Source organism: Cottoperca gobio, chromosome 11 (genome assembly GCF_900634415.1).
Source record: "Cottoperca gobio chromosome 11, fCotGob3.1, whole genome shotgun sequence".
Classification (NCBI taxonomy): domain Eukaryota; kingdom Metazoa; phylum Chordata; class Actinopteri; order Perciformes; family Bovichtidae; genus Cottoperca; species Cottoperca gobio.
This window is the reverse complement of record NC_041365.1, coordinates 14,830,541-14,846,313: the sequence shown is the minus strand read 5'-3', so window position 1 is coordinate 14,846,313 and position 15,773 is coordinate 14,830,541. Positions and strand designations below refer to the sequence as shown.

General features: G+C 41.7%; 1 protein-coding gene across 6 annotated transcripts; it reads left to right on the top strand.

The window, feature by feature from the left end:
* Window positions 1–13,537, top strand: znf384a (zinc finger protein 384 a). Of its 6 annotated transcripts, XM_029443542.1 has the most exons (12): window positions 3–133; window positions 1,276–1,329; window positions 2,179–2,246; window positions 5,252–5,543; window positions 5,974–6,096; window positions 6,701–6,852; window positions 6,959–7,035; window positions 7,224–7,448; window positions 8,971–9,138; window positions 9,858–9,936; window positions 10,229–10,387; window positions 11,980–13,537. In XM_029443542.1, the coding sequence occupies exons 2-12, from the start codon at window positions 1,281–1,283 to the stop codon at window positions 12,397–12,399; spliced, it is 1,812 nt and encodes a 603-aa protein (XP_029299402.1). In that variant the 5' UTR covers window positions 3–133; window positions 1,276–1,280; the 3' UTR covers window positions 12,400–13,537. The 6 variants fall into 6 exon arrangements, with proteins under 6 accessions (XP_029299407.1, XP_029299403.1, XP_029299402.1 ...); XM_029443543.1 differs by lacking the exon at window positions 1,276–1,329 and having other exon boundaries at window positions 2–133; XM_029443546.1 differs by lacking the exon at window positions 5,974–6,096.
* The last annotated feature ends 2,236 nt before the right edge of the window (window positions 13,538–15,773 follow it).

Genomic DNA, 15,773 nt, shown 5'->3' with positions numbered 1-15,773 from the left:
AAAAAAAAAGGAAAAAAAAGGAAGAAAAAAAAAGGCATATCTGAGGGGTTTGAGGGGCGGATTTGGACAAAGTTTCCCAACTGTCCCGACCCGAGGAGGCTCCGGGGGGGTTGAAGGGGAATCGATTTAACCGGTAATTAACACTGGAGTTCATAGTCGGCTGTTAATTAACTGTTATTTTCAGTGTGTCTGAGAGTGCCGTCGTCCCCAACCGCCGGAAGTCTGCATGAAGCTGCGTCTCCTACAGAGGCGACGGCGTCGACGTTTTTTTTTTCAGTCTTCGTTTTTTTTTTTTATTCGAGACTTTTTTTTTCTCTTTTTTTATTTTCTCTCAGCGAGATGAGCAGGGAGTGAGGAATGGAGGCGTAGGGAGCAAGGATGTTTGTGTTTACTAAGCAGCAAGCTAGTTAAGCATATGAATATACAGGCCTCCTTTGTAGCTAGAGCGAGCCAGCGAACAAAAGGAGAAAATTAATGGAGGCAAGTTAGCTAGCTCCCCTGGTCTTGTTGCGTTAACCAGCTAACGCTCGCCATGTTTGTTTATAACCCAGATATCCCATTAAGCTCTTGGCAGCTGGTTAGGTGCAGTGTAACACATCTGTGCTGTGCGCTTGGCAAGGGGCTCCGATATTTAACGACTTGTGACAAATTCGTATTTACAAGACTTTCTCAAATAACGGCTAACGCCAGCTAGCTGTGCCCCTCGTCTATCATGGCTCTCCAGAGCACTGAGACATTGACTTTGTATTTCACTAATAACGGACCTTGAAATGTAAAATAGCTACAGCCTGTGGGAGTCTATTCAATTTGCCTTAGAAGCTTGCCCCATTATTTATTTATAGGTTGTGCAACTGCAGAGGGGAGAGGAGGCTCATGCAGACTCAACGTAAAACATGCATTGAGTTACGCATTGCGAATGTGTTGCATGGAATACATCGTTACCTCAGTTTCACAGTTAATTGTATTAGTGTATTACGTTGTTCTGCTGAAATTACATTTTCATGGGTCTATACTCCCCTAAAGGTCTTAACAGTTCTAAGTTATATTAAATGTCAGTTCAGCTTTACTAACATGTAATTACATGCTTGCTTTTCTTGGCATGTGAGCAATATGGCTATGCATGGCATTCACAATCTTCACATGCATACAGATCCAAACCTCAAAACTTATTTTTTACTATTGGTCTGTAACAGTAGCAAAGTATGTGGAAATAAAGTGAAAACGCATGCCAAAATAGAACAATGAAACTATGAAACTTCCTTCTTTGTGCTACAGAAAACATGTTGCCTATGTGTCAGTGGGAGATGATCGGGAAACAGAAGATCAGAGGTTTGATAATGAAAAGATAGACAGCAGTCTTTTAAACAGTCAGTTTTGTCTTCAACAAACCATATGCACTCTTAGAAAGGATATCATTTTTCAACACATAGTGTAATAGCATCTAGTTTGAAAGAACACACATCGCTGTGTTACCTTTCCAGTCAATAAATAGTTATAACATTTTGACACAGCGTTGGGTTGAATTCCAAAACTAGACTCGTTAACACTGATAAAGCAACAACTCTAAGATTGTGTAATTTGTTAATAGCAATGCAAACTGTGTAAGAGACTAGTGATGAAGTGCATGGGCTGTGTTGCAAAACATTATCAAAAGCCTCAAAGACTGATTATTGTTAGTGTTTTCTCAACTCTTGCCTCTTCTATCCTCCTGTAGATTATTTGTTTTAAATATATCCATCCACCCTGGGATTGAACATCTTTGCCTGATTCCTTTCACATCCTCTTCTCTATTAATCTGATCAAATATAACATCAAATAATAAATAACAGCATAAACCTAAAAACAATTCTCTTTAACCAGTCAGTTTTGTAACACCATCTTACACTTTTGAACTGGGATCCCTCAAAACAACGGTTGCTTGCCCATTAAAGTGGCTGATTTACAATCAACCAGCCACAACTCAAATTTAGCAGCTGCTGGCTCGTACTACTCACTGATCCTGAGACATGTTCGGTGTCATCCAAAGGAAAGGATACATGGAAAGGAAACAAACTGAGATGATTGAAATGCAGCCACGCATGGTCTCGTTTCACGTGAAAGTAAAAAAAAACAAAAAACATAGAAGGAGGAAGAGGAGGAGGACAGGTGATTTCTAAGTGTGTTGCTTTTTAATTACAGAAATAATGGACGATTCCCATTTCAACTCATCATACTTTTGGTCTCCCGTCCCCACTGTACAAGGACAGGTAGAGACAACCGTATTGTTGGAAATGTCTTGAAATACACATGGTGTAGTGGTATGTGCTGTCAAAAAGATGCCCCGGAATTATCACATTGACTGGAAATACTTTAAACATTACATAACACCAGAAAACGATTTGACCCTAAACATGTAGTTAACAACACCACGGAATAATGCTCGCCTAGTCGGTGAAGTTGGTTTAGTCTCACATAAAAGTGGTTTGAATATGAGTTCTTGACATGGGGAAGGTACACTTGATCACTCCTCTCCCTCTCATCTCTTCATCTCCCCTTTTTTCGTTCACTTTTTGCGTCTCACATTGCCTTTGTTCAATCGTTTCTCCCATTGCCTTCTTCTCCAATGCGGTTTTCTCCCCACATGGATCTTACTCATTATTATTCCCTCATTACCCCTCTGCTTTGCCTCCTTCTCCTTTCTCTTCTTACTTTCTTTGTCCCTTCATCACACATATTTTCCTTTATTGCCTCACCCATCTTTCTTGCCGCCTATATCACCTCCGTCTGCTCCTCTGTTTTTTCTCTAAATAAACGTAACCTATCCTTGACTCCTCTTCTCCTCCTCCACCCTTGTGTCGTCCTTTCCATCCTGTCCTTTATTCTCTTTCCTCCTCTTCTGTCCTTTCCCTTGTCCTTTGCATCTTCTTCCAATGTGCCTCGCCTTCCTACTTCATACACATGGTTCACCTTGTTTATCATCATCTTTCTTTTCCCTCACCTCTCTTTACTCCTCACCTCTCTTTACTCCTCACCTCTCTTTACTCCTCATCTCTCTTTACTCCTCACCTCTCTTTACTCCTCACCTCTCTTTACTCCTCACCTCTCTTTACTCCTCACCTCTCTTTCCTCATCTCTTACTCCTCCTCTCTTTACTCTCACCTCTCTTTACTCCTCACCTCTCTTTACTCCTCACCTCTCTTTACTTCTCACCTCTCTTTACTCCTCATCTCTCTTTACTCCTCATCTCTCTTTACTCCTCACCTCTCTTTACTCCTCACCTCTCTTTACTCCTCACCTCTCTTTACTCCTCACCTCTCTTTACTCCTCACCTCTCTTTACTCCTCACCTCTCTTACTCCTCACCTCTCTTTACTCCTCACCTCTCTTTACTCCTCACCTCTCTTTACTCCTCATCCTCTCTTTACTCCTCACCTCTCTTTACTCCTTACTCCTCACCTCTCTTTACTCCTCACCTCTCTTTACTCCTCACCTCTCTTTACTCCTCACCTCTCTTTACTCCTCACCTCTCTTTACTCCTCACCTCTCTTTACTCCTCACCTCTCTTTACTCCTCACCTCTCTTTACTCCTCATCTCTCTTTACTCCTCACCTCTCTTTACTCCTCACCTCTCTTTACTCACCTCTCTTTACTCCTCACCTCTCTTTACCTCCTCATCTCTCTTTACTCCTCACCTCTCTTTACTCCTCACCTCTCTTTACTCCTCACCTCTCTTTACTCACCTCTCTTTACTTCTCACCTCTCTTTACTCCTCATCTCTCTTTACTCCTCACCTCTCTTTACTCCTCACCTCTCTTTACTCACCTCTCCTTTACTTCTCACCTCTCTTTACTCCTCATCTCTCTTTACTCCTCACCTCTCTACTCCTCATCTCTCTTTACTCCTCACCTCTCTTTACTCCTCATCTCTCTTTACTCCTCATCTCTCTTTACTTCTCTTTACTCCTCATCTCTCTTTACTCCTCATCTCTCTTTACTCCTCATCTCTCTTTACTCCTCACCTCTCTTTACTCCTCATCTCTCTTTACTCACCTCTCTTTACTCCTCACCTCTCTTTACTCCTCATCCTCTTTACTCCTCATCTCTCTTTACTCCTCACCTCTCTTTACTCCTCACCTCTCTTTACTCCTCACCTCTCTTTACTCACCTCTCTTTACTCCTCACCTCTCTTTACTCCTCATCTCTCTTTACTCCTCACCTCTCTTTACTCCTCACCTCTCTTTACTCCTCACCTCTCTTTACTCACCTCTCTTTACTTCTCACCTCTCTTTACTCCTCACCTCTCTTTACTCCTCATCTCTCTTTACTCCTCACCTCTCTTTACTCCTCATCTCTCTTTACTCCTCACTCTCTTTACTCACCTCTCTTTACTCCTCACCTCTCTTTACTCACCTCTCTTTACTCCTCATCTCTCTCTTTACTCCTCATCTCTCTTTACTCCTCACCTCTCTTTACTCCTCATCTCTCTCTTTACTCCTCACCTCTCTTTACTCCTCATCTCTCTTTACTCCTCACCTCTCTTTACTCCTCACCTCTCTTTAACTCCTCACCTCTCTTACTTCTCACCTCTCTTACTCCTCACCTCTCTTTACTCCTCACCTCTCTTTACTCCTCATCTCTCTTTACTCCTCACCTCTCTTTACTCATCTCTCTTACTCCTCACCTCTCTTTACCCTCACCTCTCTTTACTCCTCACCTCTCTTTACTCATCTCTCTTTACTCCTCACCTCTCTTTACTCCTCACTCTCTTTACTCCTCATCTCTCTTTACTCCTCACCTCTCTTACTCTCTCTCTTTACTCCTCACCTCTCTTTACTCCTCATCTCTCTCTTTACTCCTCATCTCTCTTTACTCCTCACCTCTCTTTACTCCTCATCTCTCTCTTTACTCCTCACCTCTCTTTACTCCTCACCTCTCTTTACTCCTCATCTCTCTTTACTCCTCACCTCTCTTTACTCCTCACCTCTCTTTACTCCTCACCTCTCTTTACTCCTCACCTCTCTTTACTCCTCATCTCTCTCTTTACTCCTCACCTCTCTTTACTCCTCATCTCTCTTTACTCCTCACCTCTCTTTACTCCTCATCTCTCATGGCATTTAACCCTTCATCTTCCTTTCCTGTTCTCACTTCCTGTGATCCTACATCTCCCAATGTTTTACCCTCACCCATCCCGCACTTCTTTCCTCTTTATAACTTCATGCCTCCTCCTTTCCTTCCTCTTACCACCGACACGCCCCTCTACTCATCTCTATCTAGATCGAGAACGCCATGTTTCTGAACAAGGCAAAGGAGCAGTTGGGTCACGAGAAGGCCAATGCGTCCTCCTTCCAACACGCCTCTGCGTCTTCCGCCTCTTCCCCCCACTACCCCACGGCTGTGCTCGCTACCCCCGGCTCAATGGACGCAGTGTCCGGGGTTCGGTTGGTCCCCAAACAGGAAGGAGGTGGTGGCGGCAGTATGAGTGTGCTCGGCGGACACCTGCACCAGTCACACACCACCCAGAACATCACAGTCGTGCCTGTTTCCTCTACAGGTATCATGACTGCAGGTGAGCGGGCTGCTATTTCTTCTTCCATTCCTGAGTCATGGCACCCCCTCTCCATTTTTATACATCAACATCATGTCACTATATTTGTTTGTTGGTATCACTTTAAGATGGGTTCATGTGAGTCAGCAATACTATAAATATTCAACTGTAGCTGCTTCCTTTTCATAAATCTGTTTGTATTCAATATCAGTATTATCAGTTTGTAAGCAGTTTTAATGTTCAAGATTATAGTCTAAAAGTCTAATTGTGTTAGTGCTGTGGCTTGACCCTTATACAAAGTGTTTGTGTGGCTTTAATTGTTGTCAGTGTCTGTATTGAAGGTTATTCGGACAGTGAACCTATTGTTAGTTCCTCTTCGTAGGAATGTTAGCCGAATGTAAAATGTTAGTTTTGACCAACAGCCACATCACAGTTTGTCTCTTCCTCTTAGCGGGGTTAGTGATCACCACCCCTCAAGGCACACTGGTCCCCACTGTCTCCACACAGTCATTTGTAGCTGGACACCCCAATGCCACCACCATGATAGTATCTGCAGTGCACCACACAAATACAGGTAAAACACAGCCGCAGTTCACTGTCACTTCAGTCATTTCCACATGTGAAATGCAACTGCATTTAAAGGTATCCATATTTTCAAAGTTTATGCTATTCATATTTTAACAAGGAACATATTTTGCATGCTTTTACAGCAATGTCTTGCATTACAATCCGCACAGTTAAACTCAACAGCTAAAACCTTCCCACTGTGAACATTGCTGGCCATTGAGCAGCTCCAGTGCAGCAGGTGGGACTGAGCACTTTGCTCGAGGGCACCGTGACACACACTGATCCAAGAGAATTTGAAATAACTTTGATGAACCTTTTCTTTCTCAGTATTTTGAATTCTTAAAACATTTCATCTCCTGAAATAAGATCAAAGTGAATGAAGGCCAGACACACAAGAAATTCCTGTTTTCGATCCACCATGTATTGATCACACTTCTGTGTGTCGCTACTCTTTTGTAAGATTTGAGCATCGCAGCGCCTCACTACATAACAACTCTTGTATTGGATGTGTTGGACTGATCTCGTCAGATCTTTCCGTGTGACAGATGTTGTCTTCACACAACACTCACCAACTCTCCCTTCCTCTCTTTTTACTTTTCTCTTGTTTCCAGACAAGAAGGAGGACATCGCTGTCCCTTCCGCAGTCGTCATGCCGATGTCAAAGCGAGGCAGGAAGGGCAAACAGATGATGGGCAGAGTGGCTGGGGTCCTCCCTCCTGGAAGTGATGCATTAATATTGGCACACCTCGCCGCTGGTGGACAGGTGAGGGCCTCTTTTATTCTTTGCTTATAATCTTTTGTGTTAGCTGTTACTGTTATAGATTGTCAGTGTTTGTCCCGTCAAAACTTAAAGGTTGTTATTGTTTTAGCACCACACTGCTGACCCGTATGACCTGTCAAATGATGAGGATGAGCACACCAACAAAGATGGCCCCAAATCCTACAGGTAGTGGAAACATATTTAGATTAAAGAAAATCATTATCTTTTGTGGCCTCACAGATATTTTGTTGAACATTTAGAACAGGTAATCTGCCCAAACAGAAACTATAGTCTCTACTTTTTAAGCCTTCATCTAATCCTACATTAAATCCCCATAAAGGTTTTCTTCTCTCTCTTACTCCTCACTTGCCAAGGTGTCGGATGTGTGCAGTGACGTTCTTCAGCAAGTCAGACATGCAGATCCACTCCAAGTCCCACACGGAGGCCAAGCCCCACAAGTGTCCCCACTGCTCCAAGTCGTTTGCCAACTCCAGCTATCTGTCCCAGCACATCCGCATCCACAGCGGGGCCAAGCCCTACACCTGCACGTACTGCCAGAAAACCTTCAGGCAGCTCAGTCACCTACAGCAGCACACACGGTACTGGACTGAGTGTGTTTGTGAGGTCCTGTGTGTGTTTGTGCCTGCTTGTGCATGTGTCTTTTGTTGTTAAAGTGAGTGTGTGTGTGTGTGTGTGTGTGTGTGTGTGTGTGTGTGTGTGTGTGTGTGTGTGTGTGGTGACTGATGAAGGAGGGGGGTGGTGTTTTGGGGATGTGCCAGGGTCCTTTGAGAGTGTTGACAGTTCAGAAAGTCTAAACATCACCTTTGAAGGTGCATCACGTACACCAAACTTAAATGAAATGGTTCTAAGCTCGTTATTTTTCTGTCTTGATCAATGAAGAGGGTTTCCTTTCTGGTGACCGATTCATTATCAGGACAGGAAGCCAGCTTCATTACATTTAACAGTTGCTTTGATCACTTACAAGTTAAAATCGTTGCAGAATACATACTGGGTAGATACATGCTACAGTGAGGTCCACTTACAGTACCAGTTACTACCAAAATAAACCTTCATTTAGCGGGGGGGTTGGTGTTGTGATAGTGTCACAGGTGTGGCTTGGTACTGCATGCATGTTGTCTTATCTTAGCTATTCTATTTTCTCTGCATCCTCCTCTGCTTTCACACAACTCATTCAAACATCCCCTCTTTACTTTGAGGCACCTTCTGAAGACCATTCACTGTCATTGGAGCCATTTGTAATGTTACAACATCCCCATTAAAAAAGCTGCGAACATAGAATTTTGTCTAAAATAACATTGAGGCGATAATGACACTGTTTACGTTTTACAAAGGACAAAGTTGATTACCACATAGTGAAAATGTTGTCAGCTGGAAAAGTCATTCTGTTCTTTAAATCACAATATTGACCTCCTTAAAACAATACACATTCCTTATTGCCTTTTCCATTCTTTTACTGCACTGAGTCAGCCTACATGTTTTACACACCCTCATGATCATATTTACAAAAGAGATAAAGCTGCTAAACATTTAGAATGGTTTTACCTGTAACTGTTACAATGTAAGAGATGAAAGCACCTGTCTCCCATTCATGCCGTCATGACTCATGATAAATATTTAAATTTCACGTTTGACCTTGTCCTTCACCTTCTTCATGTTTTCCTTTCCCGTATTGCCATGCACTGGGTTTTCTTTGGGGGTTTCAGGACATTCATTTTAAATGGGACGATGCGCACCACTGGCCTGCCACACGTCTTGAATTTACATTTCAACTTGGCTGCAGCAGAGCCAGACATTTCATAGACACACTCACACTCAAAGCAGGGCACACCAATGGAGAGAGAGAGAAAGAGAAAAGCGTGACTGTGCTTGCTGTATGTTTTTGTTCTGTGTTTTCACGACTCAGACACAGCACAAAGAGCACACTTTCAAACTTAGTGATCTATGATCGACACAATTGATCTCAGATCCTGTTAACTTTAACGCATGATTTGGTTAATCGTGAAGTTTGGTCATGCTGTAGCTTAAAAATCTCTCGCTGTTTCTCTCTCTCTTTCTCTCTCTCCACCTCCTCACCCCTCCAACCCCGGTGTCCCGTGTTAGAAACCACACGGAGTCCAAGCCCCACAAGTGTCCTCACTGCTCCAAGTCGTTTGCCAACTCCAGCTACCTGTCCCAGCACATCCGCATCCACACCGGGGCCAAGCCCTACGCCTGCTCCTACTGCCAGAAAACATTCAGGCAGCTCAGTCACCTACAGCAGCACACACGGTACTGGTCCGGGCTGGGCGGGTTTCAATGGCCGCTTGTGTTTTTATGTGTGCATTTATGGGAGCAGGTGTGTACAGAGTTGTGGCATTGTGGTTGTTTGCTTTCTTTTAGCACTTTAGTTTGTGTGTGTTTTGTAACATCTTTCAAATTTGGGATGCATGCTGTGTTGTCAGGCAGGACACAATATATTTTAATAAATCAAATCAGACATTAAGAGTGGCTTTAAAAAACAGGTCACCTATCAGCCACAGCCAAGACCTGGCTTATGGTTATTTCCTGCCTTGGTGAGTTAATACTGTACAGTTATTATTGATGCCACACTTAATAGTCCAAAATAGTCTCAGGGCAGGGTTTGGTGTGTAAAACACCTTTGAAGGGGCACAAATAACCACAAAGGTTTTCACAAGTAGACATAATACTCTTTTGTGCTAGGAAAAGCAAGAGATTGAGCGACAAAGCTATGATTTTAATGCCATTAAAATACCCTTAATATGTTTACTTTTATTTGTAATTGATGGTAAGTGACAGATGTCTAAGGAGGAATGACCACACTGCATTTTAATTGGCATAACACAGCTGTATGTACAATATGTTGCTTTGGATAAGAGAAAATATACTAAATACTTGCACCTCTTATTTTAATTTTCTTTCAGCAAGTGCAGCAATAAAGTATCATTTATATTGTAATCAACTAATAGGGCCTAACTGTGATTTTTCAGGATTCACACCGGTGACCGACCGTACAAGTGTAACCACCCAGGCTGTGAAAAAGCTTTCACTCAGTTGTCCAACCTACAGGTAAATTCATTCACAGCAACTCAACTGACCTGACCTTTTTTGTATTTCAGTCCTTTTAAAAGAAACAATCTGAGTTTAAAATATTTCCAGTGTAGTTAGGATCGAGGTAAATGTTCTTCTTGGCCCGTCGATTCATTTTTCCACTGTTTGAAGAATAAATGTTTGCTAGAAAATATGAAATCAAATGGAGGTTTTTGTGGACATTTTCTCAACATCAAATTGTGAAACACTGTGTATTTGGAAATAATAACGTATTGATCGTGCTAATGTCTGTTTATTCCTCTCCCCACAGTCTCACCGTCGGCAGCACAACAAAGATAAGCCGTTCAAGTGCCACAACTGTAACCGTGGTTACACAGATGCTGCCAGCCTAGAGGTGCACCTGTCCACACACACCGTCAAGCACGCCAAGCTGTTCTCCTGTGGCCTCTGTAACCGATCCTATACCTCGGTAAGCTCTCAGACTTGTCAATCACACATCGGACACACAGTAGTTCACACTTTGCACAGACTCTGGTCTCACTAGGACAGAAGATAAATAAGGATTCAAGATTCAGGACTGTATTGCCACATCAACATGATGGATTGAGGGAGCTTTAGATAGTAAAGCAACACAGTCATAAAGCACATACTACATTAAACAAAGTATAGAACAGTTATGTATATCCATACCCATAAAATATTTATAAAAGCATACATCAAATGGGTAACACATAAAAACACTAGCACCTGTAGGGAAATTAGCAGCAGCAATAAATGACCCACTAGAGCAGGGGTGGGGAACCTTTTTCCTATCAAGGGCCATGTTATTTTATGCAACATCCTTCGAGGGCCGTACTAATTATTGAATTCATAACCTCTGCACATATTTTTTTCATTTCACCTTTCTTTTATGCTAAATGCAAAAAAGCAACTGTTTTATCCCTGTATCTTCTGTTTAATCAGAAAACAATCCTTTATTAGTCCCACAACGGGGAAATGTATCTTGTCACAGCAAAAGAACACATGAAGTAAAAAGGCAGTAAACAATAATTAAATATAATAAAATATAATATAAGTACCAGGTGGTTGATAGAAAATAAAGTGAGTATTGTAAATGGCAGTGATAATTGCACAGCAGTGGTGGAATAGTCTGTTCTTGGTGTGGTGGTCTACCGATCTATCTCTCCATGTTTGTATGTTACGCTCTGCAGAGAGCTGCTTGTTGGGCCAAACTCCGCCGAAGAGCGTTAACTTTATCCAAACGCACTCGTCCTCTCAGCTCGTGCAGTTTAGCATGTCTCGTGGTCTAATGACTCTCAAGATTATTTTTCATCACCGCAAGCGCGTCCACACAAACTAGACACACAGGCCTTTTACTTCCACAGATAAATAATCGTTCGTCCATTCTGCATCCACCTTTCTCTTTTTTACACTCGCCACGCTGCATTCACTGATGTCAATGACAGTCTCGCTTAATATTGAAGTTTGACATGACGTGACCACGTGTTGTGTTCAAGGAACCTGACCTTGCCAGGAAAAACAGTCGCCTGTTTTATTCTGTTGCTGTCTAAATTTCTTTGGGGTTTTTTCGAGTTGATTTTTTTCCGTGTGTTTATGAATTACCTCGAGGACCGGATCAAATGGTCTCGCGGGCCGTACACGGCCCGGAGGCCGGAGATTCCCCACCCCTGCACTAGAGGAAATGCTTCAAGTGCATTAAAAACATTTGCCCTATATTGCTCATTTATTGAACCTGCCCAGTGACCTGCAGTGCTGTGCTTGTAAAGTTAAGGAGGCGGCAGCTTCAGGATATGTGCTGTCCTGGACCCTGCATGTTCTGGCTTCATGCTTCTTGGTTTTCTGTAAGAAGGAAGGGAATTAAAAAGGTTGTTAGCCGAGTAAGAGGGGTCCTTTCAAACTTTAAGACCCTTCTTCTGGAGTCTACCCAAGGAGAGAGTGGACAGGAATTACAGGCATGGAGAATATACTGTATGTAGTTATTTTTGTAGTAGCGCTGCCATCATGTCTTCTTCTTCTCTGTCTCTCTCTCCCCAACTATAGGAGACTTATCTAATGAAACACATGAGGAAGCACAACCCCGACCCGCTAACAGTGGCAGCAACGTTAGCTGCTCAGCAGGCCCAGGGCCTTACGCCAGGCGGAGGCAGGGGCCGAGGCCGTGGCCGAGGGAGAGGTGGTGGTGGAGGAGGTGCAGGCAGAGCGGGTCAGCTCCAAAGCCAGACTAACCCAAACAACAACAGCCAGAACCCTAACCCTGGTCCTCCAGGCAGCTACCAGCAAACTCAGCAGCCCACAGAAGCTGTGGTTCAATGCCCGTTTGACCTGCACCAGTACAAGACAGTGTCAGCCAGCGAGATCCAGTACAAACCAGTTACTGTGGCAGACCTGCCAGTGGCTCACAAAGACCTCTGCCTCACTGTCTCCACATCAGCCATACAGGTGGAGCACATGAACTCATAGGCTGCGTCTTCACACTCTGTTCAAGGAATTTCTAATTGTGTCTGCAGTGTAAAAAGGTCCATATATAAAAGTAATTTAACTGTCCTCAGTATCATTGTCTTCTTAGGCAAGAAGAAAATGGCACATAGGGTGGATACAAGATTTAATTTAATTCACCCTATGTCATTTTTTCCTTCATTTTAAGAAGCCTTAACTCTGAGTACAACATTAAATTACTTGTTAGAACACAGATATTTTACAATGTGCTTCTCGATTCCTGAGCCCACTTGTGCCAAGTATCTCTCAGTAGAAATGCTGGTCTCGGACACTGATATAAGTAGTTAGTTAGTCTGGAGCCCATTCCTCCAGTTTGTGAAGACTTAACCAAAACCTAATCTGAGATCACTTTTGGCTTTTACACCATTAAGAATGATTGAATCCAGACCTGAATTCCACAAAAGCATGATTAGTCTAATTTCATCTTTTTTCAACTATGATTCTCTATAGTCGACCTTTTTAAAACACAATTAAGACACTTATCCAAAACCAGCAGTCCGCAGCAGAGAATTTTGATAAAAGAGGCTCACTGGTTTCCTTTCTCTTTTTTTATTGCATTGTTTGCAATGGTGCATTGGAGGATGAAGATGTAAAATATTTGTAAAATAAAAAATGACACTACTCTCTGCACATTTATGGTCCAGAGAACGGTGTCATTTTTGAGCACATTCAGATCACATTAATCTGAACATTCTCCATTATTTAGTTCAAGCCAAAACAAGGTAGAGAAACAAGACAAGGAATCAACGACGAAAGACTGTAAAGAAGGAATGAGTAAATAAGTCTGGATGACTTTTGAATGACACCTCTTACAACAGAGGTTGGATCAGAAACGTTGAATTGGAGCCTTAGAAAAGACCACAAAAGAAGAGGAGAAAGAAAACAATGAGGTGTATTATTGGATAGGGCTAAAACCTGGGGCTGAATCTCAAAGTGTTCACTTCCCCAATCATGATGCCCTTATTCACGCTCACCTCAGACAGGATTTGAGGAACCATTTCTTCGTCGGACCCCAAAGTATTGAACAAAAGAGACGGACCGGTTCAAGAATGCACTAAATATGAGGAATCTGCAGCAGAGTGAGATGAAAACATGAGAGAGAAACGGTTGTGGGTGGGGGGGAGGGGTCAACAAGAAAGCACTTGATGAAGCTTGTACTTCATGTCTATGTTTGTCATTATTGTACTTTTTTTTAATATATCATAATGTATGTATTTTTCTACCAACAGAGGAACGTGTGAACAGTCAGAGAGAAAGCAAAGTGATGCATGAATGTGAAGGGAACAGAGAGAGAAGTCCGAACAGAGCGTTCTTGTCCCATTTTTTTGTTTCTTGTTACTATTCAAAGAAAGACAGTTTACTATTCTCCAATAGTAGTAAAGACTGCCCGACTCATCATATTCAGTAGTTGGGAAATAATGATTGTGTGATAAAAATGTCTGACAGGTACTGTTATCAATCTTTTTTTAAAGAACTTTTCATACATATTAGTAATACTTTCATTATAACTATTGCACATGTTATCCACCTTATTATCAATCTGAGGCATTATTGTATTGCAGTATGCTGTACATAGAATAGATAGAAAATACTTTTTTCATCTGTAAAAGGGAAGTATGTCCTGTGTAAAGCTTATATGGAAACTAAAGGAACTCAAATTAACAAGTACCAAATGATTGGCTGTCTCCCAGGTCACCTTTAGAGCTGATGGACCATAACCTCCAGAGCCTGCAAAATAATGATACTTTCAAGGCCTGAGAAGTTTGGGAATTTCCCCAAAAGTTGGTTACACTACAGGAAAATATGTATCTTTCTGTAATGTATAAATACACAACTTTTGTCTGTAGTTTAATCCATGCTCGCCCATTACTCGTGATATTCATTCTAATTATGAGCACCTGCAATGGTTTCACCAAGTTAATATAATAATAGGTATTTTGTAGGAATCATTAACAGGGACCGTTATTAAGTTTATTAGACAAGAATGTTGTGCAAAACTGAACTAACTGTAACCTGAAAACCAATTTTAAACATTGATCACCCGTGAGAATTCCTTCATTAACACAACAAACGATCTGAGAGTATACTTTAGTGATTAAATAACAACAAAGCTCGGTGACCTGGGACACTGCTGCCATGTTGTGCACAAGCTATCTCTACCCAATCAAAATGTTCAAGCAGCCCAGAACAACGGACTGCTTGTCTTCATGTATACTTGTATTTCATTGTGTCTTTTTATGAAAAATAACAGATTCTCAATATTCTTGTTAATGTTATTACTGATGCTTCTGATAATAGTACAGTTATTAACTGCCCTCTTATGCTACACTCTTGCATACTGTATGCACAGTTACACCTCTTGCTCATATGAACAGACTGTTTCTTCCTTTAAGGAGAATAAAGTACGCAAACAGTTTATGATGAAAAAAACGTAATTGTCTGATTTATTTTATTCAAATCCAGACTGGTACTGATAAGAATGTGTGGTCATGTCATGTCATGTTTTTTTGTTTTTTTTGAGTGATTTGATCAAACATGAGGCCCAAGAATTGTAAAAGCGCTATTTGACACACAAGGTGAGACATAAGTTAAGTTGTACATAAGTTAATATCTTTTCTTCACAGGTTACAGCGTACAGTGTGACTGGAGTATTTGTGTTTCGTGGTAGTTAACTGTTTGTAAAGCAGCTACAATGTGTAAAAGGGATCCACAGACAGAGAAGGGACAGGTGTCCAAGACAATAGCTCCCACATTTAATGTTACTTTTTGGACCAAGTGAAATTGGACTGTAAAAGAGAAAGATATATATGTATAAATAGCTTACCAAACATTGTGAACCAGGGAAGAATTAATGCAGCACTTGTGTCTCAGTAAAGCAGAAAAATTTTTGTTTTGTGGTGAGAAACTTTTAAACAGGTTTGTGGGATTTCAAGTTATCAACAAAGTATTGTAGATCATCTGCTGAGACATTAGACTCAAACATCTGAACATCATCAACCATCTAGCAATAAGCACACCAATATATCAAACGCCTATTCAAATGAATAATTAAAAAGCCTTAACTATTATGTATTCGAAAAACGGTGAAGGGAAAGGAGGGTAGATTAAAAATTACGATACATGCAACGATTCAATAATAGATTATATATTTAAATAAATGAAGTGAATCATATTTCATTTGTGACGTAGCTACAATGTTGCGTAAAATATGATTCGTTTGATCACTTACAAAGTCAGCGACTAGACTAGCCTTTACTGTACCAACAACGTGTATCCCGCCCAAGCGGTACACTCCGTACAGCTGTATCAAGCACACATAGAGACGAAGGCGGGGTTTA